General features: G+C 49.2%; 1 protein-coding gene across 1 annotated transcript; it reads left to right on the top strand.

Moving 5' to 3' along the window:
* Nucleotide 1: 1 nt before the first annotated feature.
* Nucleotides 2-21,914, top strand: LOC122388696. The gene is made up of 7 exons (XM_043379995.1): nucleotides 2-242; nucleotides 10,485-10,622; nucleotides 16,432-16,641; nucleotides 17,178-17,318; nucleotides 20,567-20,609; nucleotides 21,409-21,554; nucleotides 21,847-21,914. The coding sequence occupies exons 1-7, from the start codon at nucleotides 80-82 to the stop codon at nucleotides 21,912-21,914; spliced, it is 909 nt and encodes a 302-aa protein (XP_043235930.1). The 5' UTR covers nucleotides 2-79.
* Nucleotides 21,915-24,374: the final 2,460 nt, after the last annotated feature.

The following is a 24,374-nucleotide window of genomic DNA, read 5'->3' as shown; positions in this document are numbered from 1 at the left end:
CGTCACGGTACAGACGGAGCCCCAGCCATCGGTCGCCAGTCTATTCAACACGCTTGAGGAGGCGCTCGGCCTTGTAACCATGACGACGTTTGACGCTCCGTCAGCCCTTGGCGAGGATCAGCTGACGGCGCTCCTGCAGAGTCTTCCCCGCTTGGAGGAGCTGACCGTCAGGGTACCGTCCTTCGGAACGGGGCGGTGGCTGCGGCTGCTGCCGACGTCACTGAGGACGCTATACGTTGCCGGTGAGAAGTAGTTGAGGAAACGCGTACTATTACTTCTGAATGGTGGTAGGTACTTAACCCTCGCCGGACCTATTGGTTTTCTACATACGCGCCGGCCGAGGGGGGAGGGGGGGCGGGTACCACCCCCCTCAACGTTTCGCCCCTGGTGGAGCTAGCGCGTCGCGGAAAAAACGAGCGTGTGCGCCGTTACGAGACGCAGAGATTGGTACCCGATTTTAAGGTCCTAGGTCAACCAGTGACCTCTGAGGTCAGGTCAAGTGCCCCAAGGTACGGTTCAGTTTTTGGTGAATAACTTCGCCAAAAACGGCCTCAGAGCCGCGACTTTGGCAGCATCGTGTTCGCCTCGCTCAGGCGCGTCGAATGATATACTTTTTGTCCGGGTCAGGTCAACTTGGGGTGTTGACCTCAGGTCAAGGTCAGGTCAGCACCCCCAGGTCACGAAGTTGGTCGAAAGAGGTCATGTCGCATATCATTCGATTCGGCAGGTCTTTCTGAGTCCATTGGTGGCTTTCCCGACTCGCTAGCTCAATTTGATCAAGAGTTATTGACGAAAAACTAATATGACCTTGATGACGTCATAAATGACGTCACGCAAGGTCACCATTGCAAAAGTGACGCATCTAACCTTGCAAGGAGTGCATCAAATCACGATTCTGTGTGCTTGAGATAGCTGGAGATCGTTCCCGGCGCCAGAATAGCAGTTTTCATTTTTCCCCATTGACTTATAATGGTGAGGTCACGAAAGTGACCTGACCTCATATGACCTTAACCCTCGCCCTGGCAGGGCATTTTTCATAACACGGCCTGGCAGGGGGGGGGGAGGTCGATGCGACCCCCCCCCCCTCGCGATTGGCTCCTATGGCACCTAGAAACACCAAATTTGGAAGGGAGGTGGGCCCCCTGGTGTTCTCGCCCCTGTGCAAATTTGGTTGCTCTAGGTCAATATTTAGGGGGGTTTTGGGGGGGTATAAATGTAAAAATTTCGCTAAAAACAGGTCACAAGTTTTTCGCTTATAACTTTTGATCTAATTAAGATAGAGCAAAAAGAAAATCACCAGTGAACTCAGCACGTCAAGGCGCGTCGAATGATATACTTTTAAGCTTGCTTAAGTGTACTTAAAGTTTTTCTTAAATTTTAAGTAAACTTAAATTAAAGGGACCCTCCCACCTTCAAAAAAGTTAATGAATTGGCATGAAAGTGATGTCCCTTGGTTCAGAAAGAGCGAAAACGAATATCTACCAGATTTCACCGAAAAATATTCACTGGTTTTCAAGATATTAGGCTTTTACTTTTGTTTACTTTTTGGGATCTCCCTGTTACTAGCGACTTTATTTGGAAGCAATAATTTGGCAGCCTTAAAGTGCGGCAGACGTTGCGCGCAAAGCAGCGTATACCACCACGTGTTAACGATGGTTTTAGTCTAAGATTTAAAAATCGTTAGATCTCCGCTGACGTCACAAATTCTAAGGGGGCATACCAATGCATTAGCCCCTTAGAATCCGAAAACTGCAAGTTTGAAATTCCATATCTTCGAATATGGAATAGCATTTCTCAAATGCTATTCCATGACTGCAGCATTTCTCGATGTTGTGAGTGCCCAAACCGGTATTTGCAGGCCATGGCCACCAATTTGGCTATCTCAACTCAAAACCAATGTTAAGGTGGGAGGGTCCCTTTAATAAATTAACCCTCGCCCGTATTTGTGTTTTTCCAGCCGCGAACGTACAAGGGGGGGGGGGTCCGTTGGACCCCCCTTGCCGTTTCGCCCCTGATCGAGCTAGAGCTTCGCGGAAAAAACGAGCGTGTTGCCCGTGACAAGAGGAAGCCGATAATACCCAATTTTAAGGTCCTAGGTCATTGGTTGACCTTGCAGGTCAGGTCAATGACCCCAAAGGCGGGAAAATCGGGACCTGCTAGAACGTCGTAAAGTGTGGCTGCTGTGGGGTTTTTCGGGGCGCTGATCACGAATATCATGTTAGTTTTGATCACAGATGATGTCTTCATGTATTTAGGCCAGGTCGGGTCAGGTCAGGTCAGGTCAACCAGTAAGGGTATTCGTAGTAGGTGGCAACCGCCTCTGACAGCTTCGTAGCATGTTACGAAGGCACCAAAACTACTTCGTAAATGTTCATATGGTTGCTAAATTCGAATTCAGTTCCAAAAACTGGCCTAGAAACATGTAAAACTCGAAAAAGTGTACCGAGGTCAGCAAAGGTCAATGACCTGACCTGACCTTCAGGTGACCTTGACACCCACCCTAATGCATGGGGGCAACATCATATCACATGTTTGAACGCTTGAAACCACGAAAAGACTGCAAACGCGCGGCTAATGCGAGCCGACATACGCCGAATCGCGATTCCAGCCAAACATGGTCTCGAAAAGTAGGTCAGAGGTCAAAGGTCATTTGGGTCAGGGTAATGAAATTTTCATTGTAGGTGTGAAATTGATGAACGCGAGGGTACTGAAAGTTTCGTCGTGATCGGCCGCTTTTTACGCGAGTTATTCGCGAAAAACCATGAGGGGGGGGGGTCCGTTCGACCCCCCCCCCCCCTATACGGGCGAGGGTTAAGTTAAAGCTAAAGGGACCCTCCCACCTTAACATTAGATTTGAGTTGAGATAGCCAAATTGGTGGCCATGGCCTGAAAATACCGGTTTGGGCACTCACAACATCGAAAAATGCTTTAATTCGGAGGTATCGAATTTCAAACTTGCAGTTTTCGGATTCTAAGGGGTTAATGCATTGGTATGCCCCCTTAGAATTTGTGACGTCAGCGGAGATCTAACGATTTTAAATCTTTTACTAAAACGTTTGGTAGCAGGGGCATTCCACGATAGATCGTACCAGGCCCGTCACCCTCATCTCTCAGATTTTAATGAAAATCGGTCCTAGGGGTAATCATAGGCCCCAAAGACGCCTGGCAAAATATCAGACTTCTCAGACCAACACTTTTTGAGTTATATTGCATTACATTTTTTAGCTTCGGTATGTAACGGTGAGTTTGATGGACTATAACTCAAGAACGGCTTAAGCAACCAACAAAAAATAAACAACACTAAGCTTGCGATGAATCAAAAATTAATATTACTATGTAAAAATTCCAAAGAAAAAAATTCATTGTTGAGCAAAAACCTTAATCTTTTTTCATTTGCCTCTAATGACTTTTGGGACCAAAATTTTTCACATTTTTATTTTTTCAAAATAATCTTCATGTCATTGCAAATCGACATGCAAAAAATTAGAAAGGTGTTCTTTCTATAAGTTTCTCATTTTCCCGCAAACAAAATGGGTTTCGGAGGGGTTGATACGACCCCAGCACGCCGTTTCGCTTCTAATAGAGCTAGAGCCTCGCGGAAAAAACGAGCGTGTGTGCCGTTAAAAGTCGCAGCGATTGGTACCCGATTTTAAGGTCTCAGGTTCATCGGTGGCGTCTGAGGTCAGGTCACGTGACTGAAGTTACGGCTTCGGTTTTTAGTAAATAACTTCGCAAAAAATGGCCGCAGAGCCGCGATTTTGGCATCATTGTGTTCGCCTAGCTGAGGTGCATCGAATGGTATACTTTTTGCTAGGGTGGGGTCAACTTAAGTAGTTGACCTCGGGTCAAGGTCAGGTCAGAGCCCCTCAAGTCACGAAGCTGGGCAAAGGGTATCATATGGCATATCATTCGATTCGGAAGGTCTTCCCGAGTCCATTGGTGGCTTTCCCGACTCTCTAGCTCCATTTGATCGGGAGTTATTGACGAAAAACTCGTACGACCCTAGTGACGTCATAAATGACGTCACGCAAGGTTAACAATGCAAAAGTAAAGCATTGGACTTTGCAAGGAGTGCATGAAATCACGATACCATGTACGTGGGATAGTTTTAGATCATTCTTGGCGCCAGAATAACAGTTTTTATATTTCCCCATTGATTTATAACAGTGATGTCACGTGACCGACCTGACCTCAAGTAACCTTGAAAAATTCCCAGATATACAAGTTGTGAGACCTCTGGAGGATACCATGTATGCGTCCTGTAACTTTCATCTCGGACAGCTATGGTCATTGGCGTCCAAAACAATGTCAGAACCAAACAGCCTTTTTCACCCTCGCGCTTATAGGAAAGAGGGTTGAATGAACCCTCTTTTCACTTTTTTCAGATGACTCAGACTTGAATTGAAGTTTCAGTAACCCGTGATGTCACTAGGCAGCTTTACCACGCCATTTGTAAGCTCCCCTCCCGAAATCACTATTCGAAACCGTTATCGTGACGTAAAATAAATACATTTATAGAAAGCACACCTTCCTAATTTTTTGAATACTTCTTAACAATGAGCCAAATATTTTTTTAACGAAATAAAAATTCAAAAAAATTTGGTCCCAAAGTCCAAAAAATACAAATGAAAGAAAACTCGATATGTCATTTATAAAAAAACATATTTTTCGAAATTTCAAAAATACATATTAATCTCTGTTTCATTGCAAGTTCAATGTTATATAACATTTGGCATTTGAATAATCCGTCTTAGAGTTACAGCCCGCCAAACTTAGCGCTGCAAAGCAAGATCCAAAAAATGTTATACACCATAACTCATAAAATACTTAACTGATAAGCCTGAAATTGTTACAGGTGGATTCAGAGCCCCTGATTACCCCTTAGACCAATTCTCGTCAAATTCCGAGAGATGAGGGTGTCAAATTGGAAAAAAGTGGTACGATCTATCGTGGAATGCCCCAGCACGCGGTGGTATATGCTGCTGTGCGCGCAACAAATGCCGCACTTTCAAATAAAGTCGCTAGGAACAGCGGAGATCCCAAAAAGTAAACAAAAGTAAAAGTCTAATATCTTGAAAACCGGTGAATATTTTTCGATGAAATTTGGTAGATATTCGTTTTTGCTCTTTCTGAACCGAGCGACATCAATTTCATGCCAATTCATTAACTTTTTTGAAGGTGGAAGGGTCCCTTTAACCAAATTGCATCATATCGCACATCATTCGATTCGGCTGATCACCAGGAGCACCATGATACCATTTTTTTAAGCTCTAGCGTCATTATGTACCAAGTTATTGGCAAAAACGTCATTTGACCTCAGTTGACCTCATTTGACCTGACCCATGGATAAGTACACCAAACAAAGAAGCGCCAAGTGACCTGCTGTTAAGTACTGTGGTTTCAAAGCACAAAAGTGATAGAACGAAGCGGATATCTCCAGTATTTTCCGAATTTAGTATTTTCCCATAGGCTTAACACTACGACGTAATGACCTCTAACTGACCTCAGGTCAGTACCGTAAAGTGGGGCTATTTGAGACAGTGGGGCTATTTGAGACAGTACGTCAGTGGCTTAGTAAAATTGCTGTAAAATTAAAACCGTTTGATATTTTTGATCAATTTTTGCTCAAGCTGATGTGGAATTTAGCAATAAATTCCATGAATAGGGTTTTTTGAAAATTTTGAAAAAATTTGAAAGAAATTTGGCATTAAATGAGAAATACAGGAAAACCAGAATTTAAGTTATACGAAAAGCACCCCTACCTTCAGCTTAACATGGTTAAAGTTTTAAAAACTTTGCATCCGAATCTATCGTTACTATCGTTTTACTTATGGGCTAAGCACATTTTACATGAATACATTATATATTGTTAGCGGTAGTGACAATTGTGTAACCCGATGTCTCAGAATCCCGATGATACCCACCTCGTCAAACCTCAACGTATACAAAGTACAGCTGATGATTGTGATCCCAAGGCCCTAAAACAGGTGATATGATGCATCCTAAAGACTTAACGCCATCTGCCATGGGCGTCGAAACCGGGGGGGACGGGGGGGGACGCGTCCCCCCCAGTCGAGGAATCCGGGGGGACGTCCCCCGCAAAAATATCCTCATGAATGATTTAAAAAGTGACCCACGACATTGGTGTATTGTCGTTTTGGGATGAAATTGCGGATACCTACTCGTATACAAATTGAATCTGCGAATTGCTGACACTGTACCCTTGCTTACAGGGCTGCGGAGTAGATGATTTTGGTAATTCCGACTCCGGCTTAAAAAAAAAAACGCTCGGAGTCCCCGCTCCATCTCCGACCACGGCATTCCTCGGCCCGCATCGGAGTGAAAAAACATGTGATGTGATGCTTTTGTCTCTTTGAACGTTTCCTGGCACATAAAAGATAACATTGTCTACGAGGTGCAGCTCTGGACTGTCCGTTCCAGGTCGTCGATAGGGAGCCAAAGCTCCAGTTGTAGGGGCGACCATATCCAACAAGGGCTGAAGATCTGTCCCAAAGTCTCAGAGTGCAGTAGGACAACAGCTTGCAGAGACCACACATTTTACATAGGATATTCGTAATAGTCAAGACCTTCAGCTCACTCTCAAGTCTCAAACGGCCCTCTTCCCGTTCGAGGCCATCCGACAGCAGAAGGTCTCACCATGGCCTTTGAACGCTTGATGCTTGAGGGTGAGAGGACCTCGTCCTGGTCTGAGAGAGCCCAGGAGGACGTAATGCTCAGTATGCCCCTATATTGGTCTTACCATGACCCCTACAATCACCACAGCCAACAGAATCTCCAGCTCTTATTCGACCCATCCTCGGGGATGACGTTGACTCTGACTTCAGAGTTGAAGTCTGTTACGATTTTGGTGACTCCAACTCCGTATCCGACCAAAACCGTCGACTACGACCGAAGTCGACTCCGACCCCGCAGTCCTGCAGCTACACTGCACAGAAGTTGGAAAAAACTGTACCTATGGTTGACAGCGGTTTACAGAGGACCACACGATTTTTTAGAGGCAGGGCTGCTGGACTTGGTGACCAGACCCTAACTGTCCTGGTATCAAACTTATTACGCGGGATGCAAAATTTATGCGTTTTGGGACTGTATTGCCAAGAGTTTTTGCCAATTTTCGCGGCGCTTCGCGCCGCCAATTCATGCACAGGTAGAAAAGAGTGTGACTAATAACGCCTCCACGCGAGAACATGAGAACATGTGTATTGTGTATGCGTTACAAGTAGTGCATAGGCCTGAAATTGTACGCTAAACTAACTAACTTTTGGGTTTTTAGTCAGCCAATCCGTCCCCCCCAGTCAAAAATCCGTGGCGACGCCCCTGCGGCATCTGCCTAAGGTGTATCAAACGTTCGACCTAAGGAACACCGATGAATCGGCCATGGGTTCATGGTACTTTTAGCAGCAAGCAATATTTACACATTGTAACTTAATACGACCATGTGACGATATTAGTCACCTTTATCATGAATATGTGCAATGTGCATAAAATGTGTTTCATCAGTCACTGACGTGGTCGGTAATCGACCCATGTCTTCTCTGGTTGACCATAAGCACCATTGAAGGTTTTTTACCATACTTACTGTTAGGTGAGCCTTCAGTACGCGTACTAGTGATGCAGTGCGGTAAGCGGCCAGTCGATACAACATGTAGTGGTCTAGCAAAATCGGTATAAAATCAAAACCATTTGACCTTTTTCTGTGATTTCTTCACAGGTAGATGTGCAATGGAGCAATCGATCATGCATATCATTCATTCAACCATTTTGGAAACTGCTTTCCCTATTTTAAGGCATTACGGTGCGTTTAATGCAGTAGCGAGCCTGTCTCAAATAGCCCCACCAACTTTCGGCCTATATGTTTTACGCCGCCAGATATAAACACAACAACTTTATTTGAAACTTTCACCATCGTTTACTTAGAAATAGTCCTAGATAATCATCCTGTGATTTTTAGAGCTTAGGATCACATCATATTATGACAGCCCTAGCATAAAGTAATGCAATTTTTAGCAGACGGAAATGCTATGTCCAACGAAAAACGAAAAATTTGATTATAAGGGTTATATAACTGTATTTGAAAGAAATATTTTTTTGCCAGAAGTATCAAAATTTAATTTCCAATCGCATGGCTTTAAAAGAATTATCCCTCGCTTGACCAATTTTCTTCAATTTCCTTGCAACTAAAACTGTCTCAAATAGCCCCACACTGTGGGGCTATTTGAAACAGGCTTCAATTAAAAAAATAAATTTATGTATGGTTACTAGCTGAACCAAAATTGACCTATCTGAAAGCGGTTACAGAGAACTACGTTTTTCCAATTTACATGCTATAGGAAATATCAACCGTTTTGAAGGGAGAGTCCAAAAACAGTAAAATCCGTTTAAAATAGCCCCACTTTACGGTAACCTCAAAAAACCCGAACTATATGTTATACAACTCGGTGAACTTAGCACATCCTGAAAGTTTGAAGGAAATCAGTGCAAAACTGTGAGTTGGACAGGTGCAAAAAGAAAATTGAAATTTGACCTTGACCTTGTACCGGTTTTTCTGACCTGGTGACCTGACCCAAGGTCACCCGGACCTGAAATTTTCAGGTCATATGTAAAAAGGTTGCCCCATAGGCTGTGCTAAATTTGGCGGCGCTGCGCGCCGCCGTTTTTACGCTATCTTCGAAAAACCTTAGGGGGGGGTCGCATCGACCCCCCTGCCAGGGCGAGGGTTAAGGAAAAATCCGAGATATACAAGTTGTGAGACTCATAATGGATACTAGATCCTGCAAGTTTCATTTCCCTGTGACATCTCCTCTGGCAGTGAGTGCGTTGCGAAGTTGCGAAATCTGAAGACCGTGCAGAGGTTCACTTATGACGTCATAGGTCAGTGACCTGACCTGACCCAAAAAAGCAGTTGATGTCAAAAGATCCGGCTTGAATCAAAGGTCAGGTATGTTAAGTTTCAGCTCTCCATCGCCAGCGTGTTCGGAGCTATCGCAAAAACCCTATGGGGGGCGGCACCCGCTCCCCCCCCCCTCGGCCGGCGAGGGTTAAAACACGCGCAGTGGAAGGGGGGGGGGGGCGGATTTCGCCCACCTCTCCTGTTTTTCGGCAATAACTCGCGCCGCAAACATATAATTAGTGTGAAATTTTGGCTATCTGTCCATAATTGAATTGCGGATCTTCCCGTGCAATAAATAAGAAAATCGGTTCACAACTTTTTCTAGAAATAGCGGTGTAAAGTCAAACATCCTGCCGCGGCGGCGGCGCGGCGGCGCGGCGGCCGGCGCTAGCTGTTGCGCGCCGCCTGAATTGTAGACTGTGCCGGGGCGGGACGGTTCCGTCTTTACATCGCGCTCCTTAACTCTGATTACATTAGATTCGCGTCAAATTTAGTGAGAAGACTGAGAAATGTACAGGCAATCATATGGTCAAAGAATTTTGAAAATCGGCCGGTAACAGCTTGAGTTATGAGTGTGTAAACACAAAATTGTGATTGCCGCGTTTCCCGCGTTGGCCGATCCCGCTTCAGCCGGCGACATCTTACCCTTAGTAGGCTTCTAACTGCCATATTCATCGTTGGATTAACTTGAAATTCACTATACATACTCACAAATGTTTGGTCTTTCGTATAGTGAAAGAAAAAATAAAATCAGATGGTACCTTTTCGAGTTATCGGCGTGTAAACGCAAAAAAGTCGCAAATATGGCAGATTTGACCTCATTTGACCTCATTTGACCTTGAAGACATTGACCTAGGGTCATGAAATGCACACACAACAGAGTTCCCCATGGCCTCCACCTACCCTCCAAATTTCGTCTTTCTAGCTCCAGTGGGAGCTGAGATCTTAGGGGGGCGACATCCGCCCCCCCTTCCACTGGGCGTAGTACTCGCAACCCTTCCACTGCGCGTGTTAAATAGTATAGTCGATTACAGAATGATGTTCCACTCCTCAGAAGCTATCAGTTGACCGGAGCGCTAAGCTGTGCCGTTTATCTGTGAGCATTGGGACGAAGCTATAATTTGTGAACTCACCCCGTGTGATGCGGCACAGCCTACCACTCCAGGCAAATAATTGCCTGTGAAAAGTGGAACATCATTCAGTTCTGTAGTCGACTATACATAAAGTAGCAGTTTCAGTGATAAACGTTCAGCGGACATAATAGGTATGTGCCATGCTACCTACATGCTACACAAATATTAGCCACTGTATTGTACCTTCTTTATACTCTTTCAAACGAATAGGTATGACCTGTATGTACTGAACTGTATTAATTAATTGACGCATGTATAAGCGTAGGTTATACACACTAGTGCATGCATTGTGCGCAATTTTCAATTACTGTCCAACAGTGCCGATCGACCCTGGTGTTGTCAGTGTCGTCTGTGTCAGGGTTTGACACCACAGTGTCAGCCGCCTCCCGACCCGGCAGCAGCTCCGTCCGACTGCTGTCAGCTGACACAGCTCTGTCCGACAGGGCCGGAGGTGACGAAGCCGAGGTGGCCGGGACGGTACGGGAGTGGTCTGTCGGTATCTCTCCAGGGGGTGGCTGCCGACACCATCAGTCACCTGGCCACGGAGCTGGGGTCACGGATTACGCTACTAGTCACGGATGGTGAGCAACGATTGAAGTTACTCATATATGAATGGCTAGGAAGGGATAAACAACAGTAACTGTTCCGGCGCTCAGCGCTCGCTGGCTGTGACGTCAAGGCCACCCCAGCGGGCCGCGGCCCGGCTGACCTCCAGTGACCTTGAGACGCGCTGCCGGCCGCGTCAGCTGATTGTCGGCGGTGCGCGGCGACCCCAAACGCTGCCGGACTGGTCAGGTGCAGGTGGCGCTGCCGGGCGCTCCTGAACGGGGCAGGGGCGACACGGGGACACGAAGAACAGGAAAACAGGCCGTCGGCACAGCTCCTTGCTTGTTATTTTTGCTCTAAGGAACTTTTTTTTTGCAAATGTTCATAAATAACGTGGAGAAGCAGTTTATCTCTGAAAATCTGAAGCCTAAATCAAACCAAGAATGCCTTGATACAACACATATTACATGTACCGCAGGTAATGCTGCCTCATTCTAAGGTAAGACAGAAGCCATAAGCCATGGTAAGCCGTAGGATGACAAGTCGTATGGTGAATGGTGCTGGTCAATGGTTTGGGCCTGTATTGGACATAATATTTACGCTACAAAATTTATAACGATACAAAATTGAAATAATTAGCTACACATAAGAGCTGAACTAAATACTTATGTGAAAAGTTTTCAAAAGCTGTCAGATTGATCAAATGACATCAATAAAATATGCCTAGTTCGGAATATAGGGGAAAGTGGGGTAAGACGGTCAGGGTAGGTAAGACGGGCACCCCTTCTGCAGAACAAACCAATAGCGCTACGAGCGAGAAAAATTAGGACCAGAATTGCCTTTCCCACTACACACTACCATTGAAGTCTGGTGAATTTGTGTTCAGTCGATAATCTTTTCTTTTGATTTCTTTAACCCGCGCACCGTTGGGCTCTGCCGAGCAACGCGCCCTGTTGGGGGGGGCATTTTGCCCCCCCCCCAAGATCTCGAGAACCCAGACTGCAAAGTATGGCAAATTCGACGAGATCTCGTCGGTGCGGGCTTGTTCGGCTGGTGCGGATTTTTGAGTGGTGCGGTGCGGATTTTGCCTGGTGCGGTGCGGATTTGGCCTGAACCTTGAGGCGGTGTGGACTTCGCTTGGTCTTCCTCGGTTCTTACCCGCCCGGGTTTCCTTGTTGACTGTTCTCTGGAAAGCCCTACAAATGCGTGCCAGCTACGGTGACGCACGGTGACGGAGAAAGGTTTTAAATTTACTCTACGAAGTAACAATTGCGGCAGAACAAATCCATTCTCGCCTCGGAAATTAACGTGATGTTGCGGTGGTGACTGGTATGTCACATTTGCGAACAGATGGTTTGAATTGCCAATCAGCACGCTACTTTAGAATGACGTCATTAGTTTTATTCATACGAAAGTTTGTTGGGGCGATTTATCAAGGCTCGTCAAATTCACACGTGACATTTAGCATGTAGAAGGCCCACAGAGAGGGGAGAAGTTCCGAATGTCACGTGACCCAATATGCCCTCCGGCGCCCTGTTGTCACCGGCGTCCGTCTATTTTTGCTCTATTTCAAACTTCCGGTACAAGCGCGCGGCGCGGTCCCGTGGTGAGCGTTGCTCGTGAAACTGAAATTGGAGGGGAAATAATTATAGTGAGGTGGATGAAGTCCCTTGCATTACAATTGCCTATGGGTTCGGTGCGGATATTTTGGGCTCTCGGCTCGCTTTGGTACGGATTTTCCGGCTCAGTTTGAAGGGTTGGTGCGGATTTTGAACTTGGGCCGGTGCGCCTCGTCGACCTGCGTGCCATACTTTGCAGTCTGGTCGAGAACCACGCAACCTAGCGACAAGCGGCAAACGGTGTTGGATAGCCCTATCAGGGAACTACCTTGTGACCCAATTTTATTGACCTAGGTCAAATCGATGACGTCACAGGTCAGGTCAAAGGTCGAATTTTCACCGTGTACAGGCATTTCAAGAAATGCGTGGTAAAATCGAGTAAAATGCATTTCATTCAAAATCATTGATAGGGAAATGTTCTTCAAACACATATTTTGCTATTTGAGGTCACTGATATCAGGTCAGGTCACAGAGGTCAGGTCACTGGGGGGTCACAATATGAAAGTGTCGTGTGATACATGTTTTATGGTCCATTTTACTTGACAAATGCGATTATGTTGGTCAGGCAGCCTTTGGGGCCAGCTTAGGTCACGTTTTGGTCAAAGTCAGGTCAAGGTCAGGTCAAGGTCAGGTCAAATTAGGTCAAATTTCAAAGTTGATATTTTTGCATAAAATGGGTATCGAATCGATGCCGCTCGTCACGGGGAGTTCAATGGTGGTCTTTGTTTTGCCGCACGTGGTCTAGAATCGCTAAAAATTGAGTTAAAAAATTTGACGTCATCATTTTTGAACAGTTTTGTCGCTATAACTTGGCCAAAAAACGAGATATCGATCTGAAATTTGGTATGTATATAGAAGTGTGCACTGTGCAGGGACTATCACATATATTCCATTTTTTTTGAAATTCAGATTTTTTTAGTTTTTGAAAGAAAAAAATCAATTATTTTGATTTTTTTGGGTTAAAAAACCAAATTTTTAAAATCCAAGATCGCAGTTTTGTAGCGCCGCTTTTTTCTACTAGACTATGTAAAGAACGTTGAAATTGCTTGATAACTGTAGATTTGGTGAGCGTTTCAAGATTGCATGTTTTTTGCTCATTTTTGCTCGAACATGACCTGAGTTTGACCTCAATAACTCCTGACCTAAGGTGACCTAAGACTTGAAATTTGGTGTGAAGGTGTCAAATTGATGCCCGGGAAGGTACTGAAAATTTAGCGGCGCTGTGCGCCGCCGTTTTCTTGCTATTCAGGACAAACCACAGGGGGGCATAAATGCCCCCCCCCCCCAACGGGGCGAGGGTTAATTAAAACACTCATTTCATTGAAAACATCCATGATGTATTGTTGAAGCTTTTGTGTGCAGCACTATAGAGTTAAAAACTTGGAATCACTTGTGGTACACTCATATACCACCGGTGTTCATTTACCACGGATTTGCTTTGTCTGCATCAAATTGTCCACAGAGCAAAATCGTGCTTAACTTCTGACATTGAGTTTGGGGTAAGACGGGCAACTATGAATTCGATGGGTCTGTAAATGGTGAAAATATTTTTGTTGCTGTAGGAAAAAAAGAAACATTTCTTATAAGAACAGGGGCGGATCCAAGGGGGGGGTCACATGGGTCATGCCCCCCCCCCCCTTGAGGCCCGGGGGCCCAAAGACCTGCCAGGGGCACCACCGGCCTATCAGGGGTATCACAGTCCTCACAGGGGCACCACAGGACCGCCAGGGGCACCACAGGCCTAGCAGGGACACCACGGGCCTGGTGCCCCTGGGCCCTGACAGGACTGTAACGCCCCTGACAAGCCTGAAGTGTCCCCGGCAGGCACGTAGTGCCCCTGACAGGCCTGAGGCGCCCCTGCAAGGCCGGTGGTGCCCCTGGCAGGCCTGTGGTGTCCATGGCAGGCCTGTGGTGCCCTTGCTAGGCCTCTGGTGCCCCTGACAGGCTTGTAATGTCCCTGGAAGGACTGTGGTGCCCCTGGGCCCTGACAAGCCTGAGGTGCCCCTGACAGGCTTGTAATGCCCCTGGAAGGACTATGGTGCCCCTGGGCCCTGACAAGCCTGAGGTGCCCCTGACAGGCCAGTGTTGCCCTTGCTAGGCCTGTGGTGCCCCTGGCAGGCCTCTGGTGCCCCTGACAGGCTTGCGGTGCCCTTGGAAGGACTGTGGTGTCCCTGGGCCCTGACAAGCCTGAGGTGCCCCTGACAGGCCCGTGGTGCCCTTGTTAGGCCTGTGGTGCCCCTGACAGACCTCTGGTGCCCTTGCTAGGCCGCTGGTGCCCCTTGCAGGCCTCTGGTGCCCTTGCTAGGCCGCTGGTACCCCTGCGCCCGGAGAGGACTGGTGCCCCTGAAAAGTCTGAAGTGCACCTCGGCAGGCCCGTGGTGCCCCTGACAGGCCCAAGGTGCCCCTGCGAGGCCGGTGGTGCCCCTGGCAGACCTCTGGTGCCCCTGGCAGGTCTGTGGTGCCCCTGGCAGGTCTGTGGCGCCCCTGGCAGACCTGTGTTGACTGGTGCCCCTGCTAGGTCGCTTGTGCCCCTCACAGACCTGTGGTGCCCCTGGGCCTTGACAAGCCTGAGATGCCTGGCTATGACAGGCTCGTGGTGCCCCTGATAGACCAGTGGTGCCCTTGCTAGGCCTGTAGTGCCCCTGGCAGGCCTCTGGTGCCCCTGCTACCCCTGCGTCCGGAGAGGACTATGGTGCCCCTTAAAAGCCTGAAGTGCCTCTCGACAGGCCCGTGGTGCCCCTGGGCCCTGACAGGCCCAAGTTACCCCTGCGAGGTCGGTGGTGCTCCTGGCAGGCCTCTGGTGCCCCTGGCAGGTCTGTGGTGCCCCTGGCAGGCCTGTGTTGACTGGTGCCCCTGCTAGGCCGCTGGTGCCCCTCACAGGCCTGCGATGCCCCTGGAAGGACTGTGGTGCCCCTGCCCCTAGGGGTGCTCATGGGCCCAACAGGCCCGTTGTGCCCCTGACATTCCTGTCGTCTTGCTAGACCTGTGGTGCCCCTGCTTCCTGGCAGGCCTGTGGTGCCCCTGGCGGGCCTGTGGCGCCCCTACAAGGCCGTAGGTGCCCCTGACAGGTTTGTGGTGTCCCTGGAAGGACTTTGGTGCCCCTGACAAGCCTGAAGTGTCGAGGACAGACGCTTTAGACGCCAGGGTCAAGTTCGTCGGACTGACAACGATTTGCTTACCTGATAACGTTCCTGGTAAGTACTCACTACTCAGCGTCAACAACATATATACACATAGCACATTCATATATACTTGCTTACAATTGGTAAATGTGGTTGTTGCTAAGAGTTAAGATACTGACTAAAAAAAAATAAAAAGAAAAAAAAACTGAAAATGGGGGCACCACCAAAATGAAGTGGACGAAATCCGTTGAGTTTTTAATTTTGGGTATAGGTAGGGGCACCACTTCGATTCATGACCCTCCCCTTGGAGTTTTCCTGGATCCGCCCCTGTATAAGAATATGCTCGATTCCGAAACTCACAGACATGTTAGCAATATTCCTTCGGTACAGTTCATTCTCGAATAATGAATGTGAAAAACGGTTCTACATGGCTTCTGAACTAGGGTCGATATAACTAGGAACTAGGGTCTATATACGAGCATACGCCTTCTGCACGAATCTCGTATACTGCCATTTCCGAAGCACTTCAGACCAACGAGCGACTGTATCAATGCGGCTAATATCGGGTATTTGTTGCGAGCTGCGCTGGTCGGTGAAAGAAGCTGGGCGTCTTGCCTTACCCATGTGACCGTCTTACCCCATGGGGTGGGGTAAGACGGGGTTTTGCAAGGTTTTGCAAACAAAGCTGCAGTTTATTTTTTGAATCAGGTCAAAGTCTCATCTTCTGGCAAATGGAAGTAAAATGTCTAACAAAGGTTTTCACTCAGTTTCCCGTTTCTATGATGTTTCTAACCGGCCGAAAAATGGCTCCAAAGTTAAGGTGCCCGTCTTACCCCACTTTCTCCTAATGTACTAAATAATTGTGATTTTTGTTTTAACTCAAAGACCCATTATCATTTTGTTTGTTGAGTACGCTGTTACGGAAAGTCGCCGTAATTTATTAAATTTACATGGTTTTGATAAAGTACATATTTACTCAGACACGGAATTATCACAGCATTGTAGCCACAAACAGTTTTCACTCTGTGTTTTCTACACCTGTAGGTAAGTGTACTATGTTTGACCTAGACAAATGCCTGACATTGGTTCAATCACCTTTCCAGCACAAATTACTACTATCCCAAGTCAACTTCGTGGTGCCATCATCAGGGTGGAGCCAGACACTGTCATCCTTCCGGCCGGAGTCGGTGACAGCGAGCTGACGGAGCTGCGGAACTCACGGAAGACTGTGAAACGCCTGTCAGTCTCCGCCGCCGACCTCCCGCGACTGAGGGGGCAGCTGCCGGAGGGCCTCAAGCGCCTCAATATCAGAGGTGAGATACCACGGATCATGCATGTAATGCCGGTATAATGGACAATGCATATAGATAAACAAATGGACAGGGAGACGGCAAATGGACGAACCGATCAAATTCAGCCAACATCTTACAGCCTTGTTTGTGTTATATGGTATTGTTAGAGTGATGCAATGCATGCCTTTGCATATAGTGTGAGCATCAAGTGCGTGCATGAAATATTATTGTAGCAATTATTGTAATTTGAAATGGTTAGATTACAACCACTGCGAACCATACATTTATGTAGTCTACCAACCTGATCCGTTACTATACCTTGACTGGCTGCCTAGTGCCTAAGCCAATGTGCCTTGCAAAAATCGTAGGTAATACTTACGTTGCTCATATTTGAATATTTACGTATGTATGCTGTTGGTAAAAATATCGTTGTGCAGCCGCTCAGCTGTGTTAGTGCTGGCTGTGTCAGTGTCTGACACTCTGGTGTCAGTGGTGCAGCGGGGAGCTGGCGGCAGCTCTGTCCGACTGCAGTCAGCTGACACAGCTCTGTCCGACAGGGCCGGAGGTGACGGAGCCGAGGTGGCCGGAATGGAACCCGTTGGTTCGTGGTCTGTCGGTATCTCTCCAGGGGGTGGCTGCCGACACCATCAGTCACCTGGCTGACCTGAGACGGACGGTCACACTACTGGAGATATACGGTGAGCAGCGGCAGCACGGACAGGCCGCTGATATACGAGCTCAGCGAATGGCGGACATCGAGTAACGGTGTGCCGGTGTCGCACCTAATGGAGACAGAAGTGATACATAGCCAATGTGCTTTGCGAAATAATGAAGCCAATTGAGCTCCAAAATGGAGGACTGTTCACTCAGTGACATATTCGTTCAGAGTTAGTTGATCATACTCATAACAATTGTGTTGCACTGTTCAATGAAGTTCAATGCATTTGCTTAACTAATTGCATATATCATATAATAGCACTGTCTTACCATTGTCTACTGTGTCCATAAAACCATGTGAGTTATTAGGTGTTTTTCGTTTTGTCATATATCGACATGTATTACAGCCAACTGATCCTGTCTGTATATGTGTCTGTGTGTTTTCCAGATTGTACTGATCACACGGCCGGCAGCCTGGAGCCCCTCACCAGGTGCCCCGAGCTGCAATGCCTATCAGTCACCGCCGCCGACCTCCCGCGACTGAGGGGGCAGCTGCCGGAGCGCCTCTGGCGCCTCAATGTCAGAGGTGATATACCGCAGATCACACATGTAATGCCGGTATATGCAAATGAACAGGGGAGACGGCAAATGGTCGAACTGATCAGCCTCAACTAGCAAGTTTCATCGTTAATCGTGTATATTACTCGTCTCGTATGGGGAGCATTCATCCTGGCCAGGGTTCATAATGTCCAGGGTACGCTATGCCCAGTGTCAAAATGGCCAGTGCCTTGAATGGGCCAGAGTTCATAATGTCCAGGGATTGCATGGTGCAAATGTGGCCAACTGGCTGCAGATAGGGTATATTCAAAGAGGCCAGGGTTCATAATGTCCAGGGCACGATGTGTCCAGTGTTCAAAATGGCCAGGGTTCATAATGTCCAGGGCACGATGTGTCCAGTATTCGAAATGGCCAGGGTTCATAATGTCCAGGGCACGATGTGTCCAGTGTTCAAAATGGCCAGTGCCTTGAATGGGCCAGAGTTCATAATGTCCAGGGATTACATAGTCACTGAAAGTGACGTCATTATGTAAAAAAACACGGAATCAGCTCAATGCAAAGCAGTGCAGTGCCGAAGGCAATGCCTTAGGAGAGATTACAGGCAATAGTAAATCAAATATTTTTAGGTTAAGTGGTTATGTATCTGGCTTCAGGCCGAAGGCCTGAAGCCTGATGCATAACCACTTAACCTAAAAATATTTGATTTACTATTGCTTGCAGTCTATTCATGCGAGAAACTATTTCCTTATCCCTGGTAGGCAAACATCATTACCTTAGGTTAGGTTAGGTTAGGTTAGGTTAGGTTAGGTTAGGTTAGGTTAGGTTAGGTTAGGTTAGGTTAGGTTAGGTTAGGTTAGGTTAGGTTAGGTTAGGTTAGGTTTGGTTGGGTTGGGTTGACTATGTAATCCCTGGACACTATGAACTCTGGCCCATTCAAGGCACTGGCCATTTTGAACACTGGACACATCGTGCCCTGGACATTGTGAACCCTGGCCATTTCGAACACTGGACACATCGTGCCCTGGACATTATGAACCCTGGCCATTTTGAACACTGGACACATCGTGCCCTGGACATTATGAACCCTGGCCTCTTTGAATTTACCCTATCTGCAGCCAGTTGGCCACTTTTGGACCATGTAATCCCTGGACAATGTGAACACTGGCCAATTCAAGGCACTGGCCAATTCGAGCACTGGACACATTGTGCCCTGGACATTATGAACCCTGGCCTAAATGATACGCACCCGTCTCGTATTGTGGTGAGAGGGGGAAGGGGTTCAATGGATGCCCTTCGATAGTGTCCATGCTTGTGGCATATGCGTGGAATATTAGTGTAACGTCACGGGGCGATTTAAAAGTTGAGGTACTAGCGATAGTTGCATTGTCACAAGCAGCAAATTTCCGAACAAACGTATTGAGTATTAGTGCGAATTCGGCATCCGAAAATCAGGGATAATTTTCCGGGATCAACTGGATCATTCGGTGTTTTAGGCTGACACCGTGCACAACGCACATGCCAATGAGTAAAAGAGCCATTACTGAAGCAAAAGCAATATAAAAATATGACTTATTGCATCGATAATCCTTGCAATACCAAATTATTACCGGTGATCCCGGATAATTATCCCTCATTTTCCGGATGTCGAACGCACGCCTGATCGACAACTGACACTGACTGACTACATAGAGAGCTCGCTGACGACGAGTCTGAGCAGACTGACGAGACTGACTGGCCGCGGCCCTGGCGCGGCGGTTATACAGAGTATAGGTGGCGCCACGATCGAAGGCGGCCAGCACGGGAATGCAGGCATTGTTACGATTAGAGAGCAAGTATTTCAATGGGGAATGATTATTAGATATAGTGCAACCAATGAGAGTAGCATAAGAAGTTTCATAGACTACTGTATTACGCATATACTTTTCGCACATACGTATTATGTTCATATTCACATTCTACATATTACTGCTGCTGCTAAAAAATTGCTGTGCGGCCGCTCGTCTGTTTCAATGCTGACTGTGTCAGTGTCTGACACTCTGGTGTCAGTAGTGCAGCAGGGAGCTGGCGGCAGCTCTGTCCGACTGCAGTCAGCTGACACAGTTCTGTCCGACAGGGCCGGAGGTGACGAAGCCGAGGTGGCCGGGAGGGTACGGGAGTGGTCTGTCGGTATCTCTCCAGGGGGTGGCTGCCGACACCATCAGTCACCTGGCTGACCTGGGACGGACGGTCAACCGACTGGATATATACGGTGAGCAGCGGCAGCACGGACAGGCCGTTGATATAGGAGATCAGCGAATGGCGGACACCGAGTAACGGTGTGTCGTTGTCGGACCTCATGGAGACAGGTGTGATTCATAGCCAATGTGCTTTGTGAAATAATGAAGCCAACTGAGCTCCTCCGAGGAGGACTGTACGATCAGTGACATATTCGCTCATAGTTAGTTGAACATACCTACATATTGCGATTGAAATGCAATGTTTGGTGCACTTCAATGCATTGGCTGAACTGATTGCATATCCATAGATAACATGGACATTCATGTTATCATGTTCATTCATTCATGTTATCACATTCATTCATGTTTATATGGCATATCATATAGAACCACTGTTATATCATCTTCTGTGTCCATAAAACCATGCGAATTCATAGCTGTTTCGTTTTTTCCATATATCGCCATGTATTACAGCTAACTGATCGTGTCTGTATGTGTGTCTGTGTGTTTTCCAGATTGTAATGATCTCACGACCGGCAGCCTGGAGCCCCTCACCAGGTGCCCTGGGCTGGAGCGTCTCACCCTGTCCGGCGGCGTCCCTGACACCGTGAGCCTGGAGCCCCTGACCAGGTGCCCTGAGCTGTGGGAACTCACCCTGTCCGGCGGCGTCCCTGACACCGTGAGCCTGGAGCCCCTCACCAGGTGCCGTGAGCTGTGGAATCTCACCCTGTCCGGCGGCGTCCCTGACACCGTGTTGGACAGTCTCAGCGGCTGCCCCGGGCTGTGGTACCTTACACTGGGGGACCTCCAGCGGCCGGCAGAGACGGCCTTCACAGCAGCAGCGGTCACCAGGTCAGTCAGCAGACACTGGCGAGGGCTGTCCTGTCAGACACTGACACACCGACACTGACACACTGACACTGACACACTGACACTGACACACTGACACTGACACACTGACACTGACACACTGACACTGACACACTGACACTGACACACTGACACTGACACACTGACATACTGACACTGACACTAACACACTGACATTGACACACTGACACTAACACACTGACACTGACACACTGACACTGACACACTGAAACTGACACACTGACACTGACACACTAACACTGACACACTGACACTGACACACTGACACTGACACACTGACACTGACACACTGACACTGACACACTGACACTGACACACTGACACTGACACACTGACACTAACGCATTGTCACTGACACCAACACACCGACACTGAAATACTGACACACTAACACTGACTCGTACGTCCGGCCGGCTGGTGCCGCTGTGTTTGTGTGTGACGGCTCTGCTGCTCTGCTCTGTTACAGACTGGTGAAGTCGTGTCGGCAGCTGTGTGTTCTGTACCTTCACTGCACGGCAGACACCGGCCGGGCCGTGCTGACCGCCCTGAAGGAGGCGGACCTGGGCCGGGATAGTGATGGCCAGCCCCGTACCATCTGTCTCCGTGTCCCCGGTAGGTGAGAGGGCGCCGCGCGCCGCGCCTCTGACCAGTCAGTCCCTCACAACAGACGCTGCACGGCGCCACCGGCCTCTCAGACACAAACACTCGAGCACCGCCGCAGGCCACGTCACGGACGGTGACGTGACGCGTCACGGCCACCACGGCCGACGGTGACGTCATTTCAGCCGTCTGTCCTGTGTGTGACGTCACTGGCCGGCGGTGTGTGGACATGGCTGTACCGCTGTCTGTGTGTCTGTCTGTGTGTGAGGTGTCCACCTCAGACGTGTCTCTGCTCTGTCCACAGAGGAGATGTACTGTCAGCTGAAGAGCCAGGCTAGTTATCGGGTCTGGGTGTATGAGTGGGAGGATTGATGCGCTGCACTACCGACCGTGCAGTGATGAGCTGACTGCAGAGAGGCCGAGCCAGTCGGCCGGGGCCGCCAGCTGACTGCTGCCGTGTGTGCTGCACCAGCCGGCACTGAGAGCGGCGCCGGTCAGCCGGCACACGGCCCCCGTGTCCGCTCTAGTGTAGTGATCTAGTTGTAGTAGTAGTAGTGTAGATATAGTAGTAGCACACGGATGTGATGTAGTGGGTAATTACCGGGCGGGTATTGTGGGTAATTCGACAGTGAGGTGTGATGTAGTGGGTAATTACCCGGCGGGTATTGTGGGTAACTGGACAGTGAAAAGTGATGTGCTGGAGAGACTACCGATCGTGGCATTACGCTATTCTGTATGTAGAACACACGTCTCTGACCGTCCGACTCGGTTCACCGCGCCTGGTCCCGGCGACACGGCCGGCCTCGGTCACGTGACCGTCCCCCGGTGGAGTCGGACGGCTCGGTCACGTGACCGCTCCCCCCGGGTCTGGCTGCACCTCGGCTCGGCGGTGCTGAGCGCCGTGCTGAGCGTGTTGTGACACGTCCCACACGGACAGCTCTACTCGACTACTGGCTAGCTGCCGTCCGAGCTGGCAGTATACACGCGGTGCCAGTTCAGACGGCGGCCGGCCGCGCCGCGCCCGCCCGCTCCGGTCCCGGCCGGCGGCCGTCACCCGGCCCGGGGCGGGGACCGGTCCGTCAGCTGACCATTGGTCAGTCGGCTGACCACTGGTCAGTCAGCTGATTGGTCAGTCAGCTGGTTGGTCCGTCAGCTGATTGGTCCGTCAGCTGATTGGTCCGTCAGCTGACCATTGGTCAGTCAGCTGATTTGTTGGTCAGATTGGTCAGTCAGATGTCTATTAAATACATGAGAGGAGACGCTTCAGCTGTTACCATTCTGTAGCTTAGGGCAATTAGTTACCGGGCGAGTATTGTGGGTAATTGGATGAAGTGATGCGATGCAGTGGGTAATTACCGGTCGGGTATTGTGGATAATGTAACCCTGGGTATGATATAGCCGGCTATTCGACGGTCGGATATAGTCAGCTGGATGCTACTGAATTGTGTAGAGCTCTGACGGCACCGGTCATAACGAGTGTCCTCGCGTCTGTCCGACTCGGTTCACGGAAGCACGCCGTCACGGCCCGGGTGTGCGCCGCCATGTTTTGTGTCCTCTGCTTCGTACAGGGGGTAATTGGGCCACCGACCGATTGGGAGTCGGAGTCGGAGTCTGTGTCGATCAAGCTGCCTTGACTCCGACTCCGGAACGGCTTTTTAGATTTTAGTTATCACTTGGCCACGCTACTGATAATCGGCTGCGCTTTGACTAATACACTAGGAGCTCACCTCATCATTTGTGGTAATGTCCCGGTGACCTGAGTACAGTTTGGCTCCACCAGAGGGGGGGGGGGGGTGTTTCTGCGCCGCTGTGCCGCCGCTGCTGTGACCTGCCGAGCTGCGGTCCCGGCTCCAGAGCACACCGTCGGCCGTCGAGGCCTGGTCCTTCTGTTCCGTGCACACCATCAACAGGTGTCGTATATATCTATAATACGGGCCCAGCGTGGCAGTTCACCGTTAACCGGCGGCCACACACTGACTGGCTGGATCGCCACTCGCCGTATTTCACCGCCTTCCCCGGTGCCGGGCGGACGATAACCTGTATACGACACACCGTTTTACCCGCCGTCATTTGGGATCAGGTCTGAGAGCCGCCTCTGGTAAATCAGCTGCCGTCTCGAGCCATTTGGCTGGATCTAGGATCCCATCGGATCCAAGATCACGATAACTACGTGATATCAGACCACACATATACCTTTTCTGAGATCCCTGCACATTGCACATGTGTTTTGGCCACTCTGACTGGTGTCATGTAAGTAGTTCCCTGTTGCAGTTCTATGTGTGTTGTATGGCCTGCACCCGTCCCCCTCACAACTGCAGTGCTCGGTGCTGGTCAGTGACCCACAGCTGACACCGGGCCTCCCACCGCCGGCGGATGAGCCGGCCGGCCCGTGCCCGGCCCGCCATTCCAGCCGCCACGGCCGGCCGGCAGCGTTAGCAGTGACGAACGAATAACGATGGTCTTCCATAACTTCCATAACAGCTTCGTCTTCCATAACAACTTCCATAATAGTTTCAAATGTCCCGCCCGCCCCCTGATCATCCACCGGTGCCGTCCCAGTGGTCGGTCGGGGCTCGACCGGTGGTCGGTCGGCAGACAGACCGACCGGTCACCACCAGGTCACGGCCGGCCCACTGACAAGCACGCCGTGCCGCCGCCGGGGCCGTGGCCGTGCTCCGGCCGTGCCCTGACCGGGCTCACCGGCTCTGACCCACCGGCCTCAGAGATCTGACACCAACTACCGGCTGGACGAGCCGCCGAGCGGCCTGCCGACCGACCGCTCCCGTATGGCAGCGGGCCGCCGCCAGCTGCACCACCAGACACCGACAACAA

Source organism: Amphibalanus amphitrite, unplaced genomic scaffold (assembly GCF_019059575.1).
Source record: "Amphibalanus amphitrite isolate SeventyFive unplaced genomic scaffold, NRLGWU_Aamphi_draft 000332F_arrow, whole genome shotgun sequence".
Taxonomy (NCBI): domain Eukaryota; kingdom Metazoa; phylum Arthropoda; class Thecostraca; order Balanomorpha; family Balanidae; genus Amphibalanus; species Amphibalanus amphitrite.
This window is presented reverse-complemented; position numbering and strand designations above follow the sequence as displayed.

Bases quoted from the DNA above. Each gene is read 5' to 3' on its own strand.
- LOC122388696 (XM_043379995.1), top strand. From the start codon at position 80: ATGACGACGTTTGACGCTCCGTCAGCCCTTGGCGAGGATCAGCTGACG. The intron at 243-10,484 runs GTGAGAAGTAGT...TCTGTCCGACAG, and splicing joins GAGGACGCTATACGTTGCCG to GGCCGGAGGTGACGAAGCCG. The intron at 20,610-21,408 runs GTGCCCTGGGCT...GCTCTGTTACAG, and splicing joins AGCCTGGAGCCCCTCACCAG to ACTGGTGAAGTCGTGTCGGC.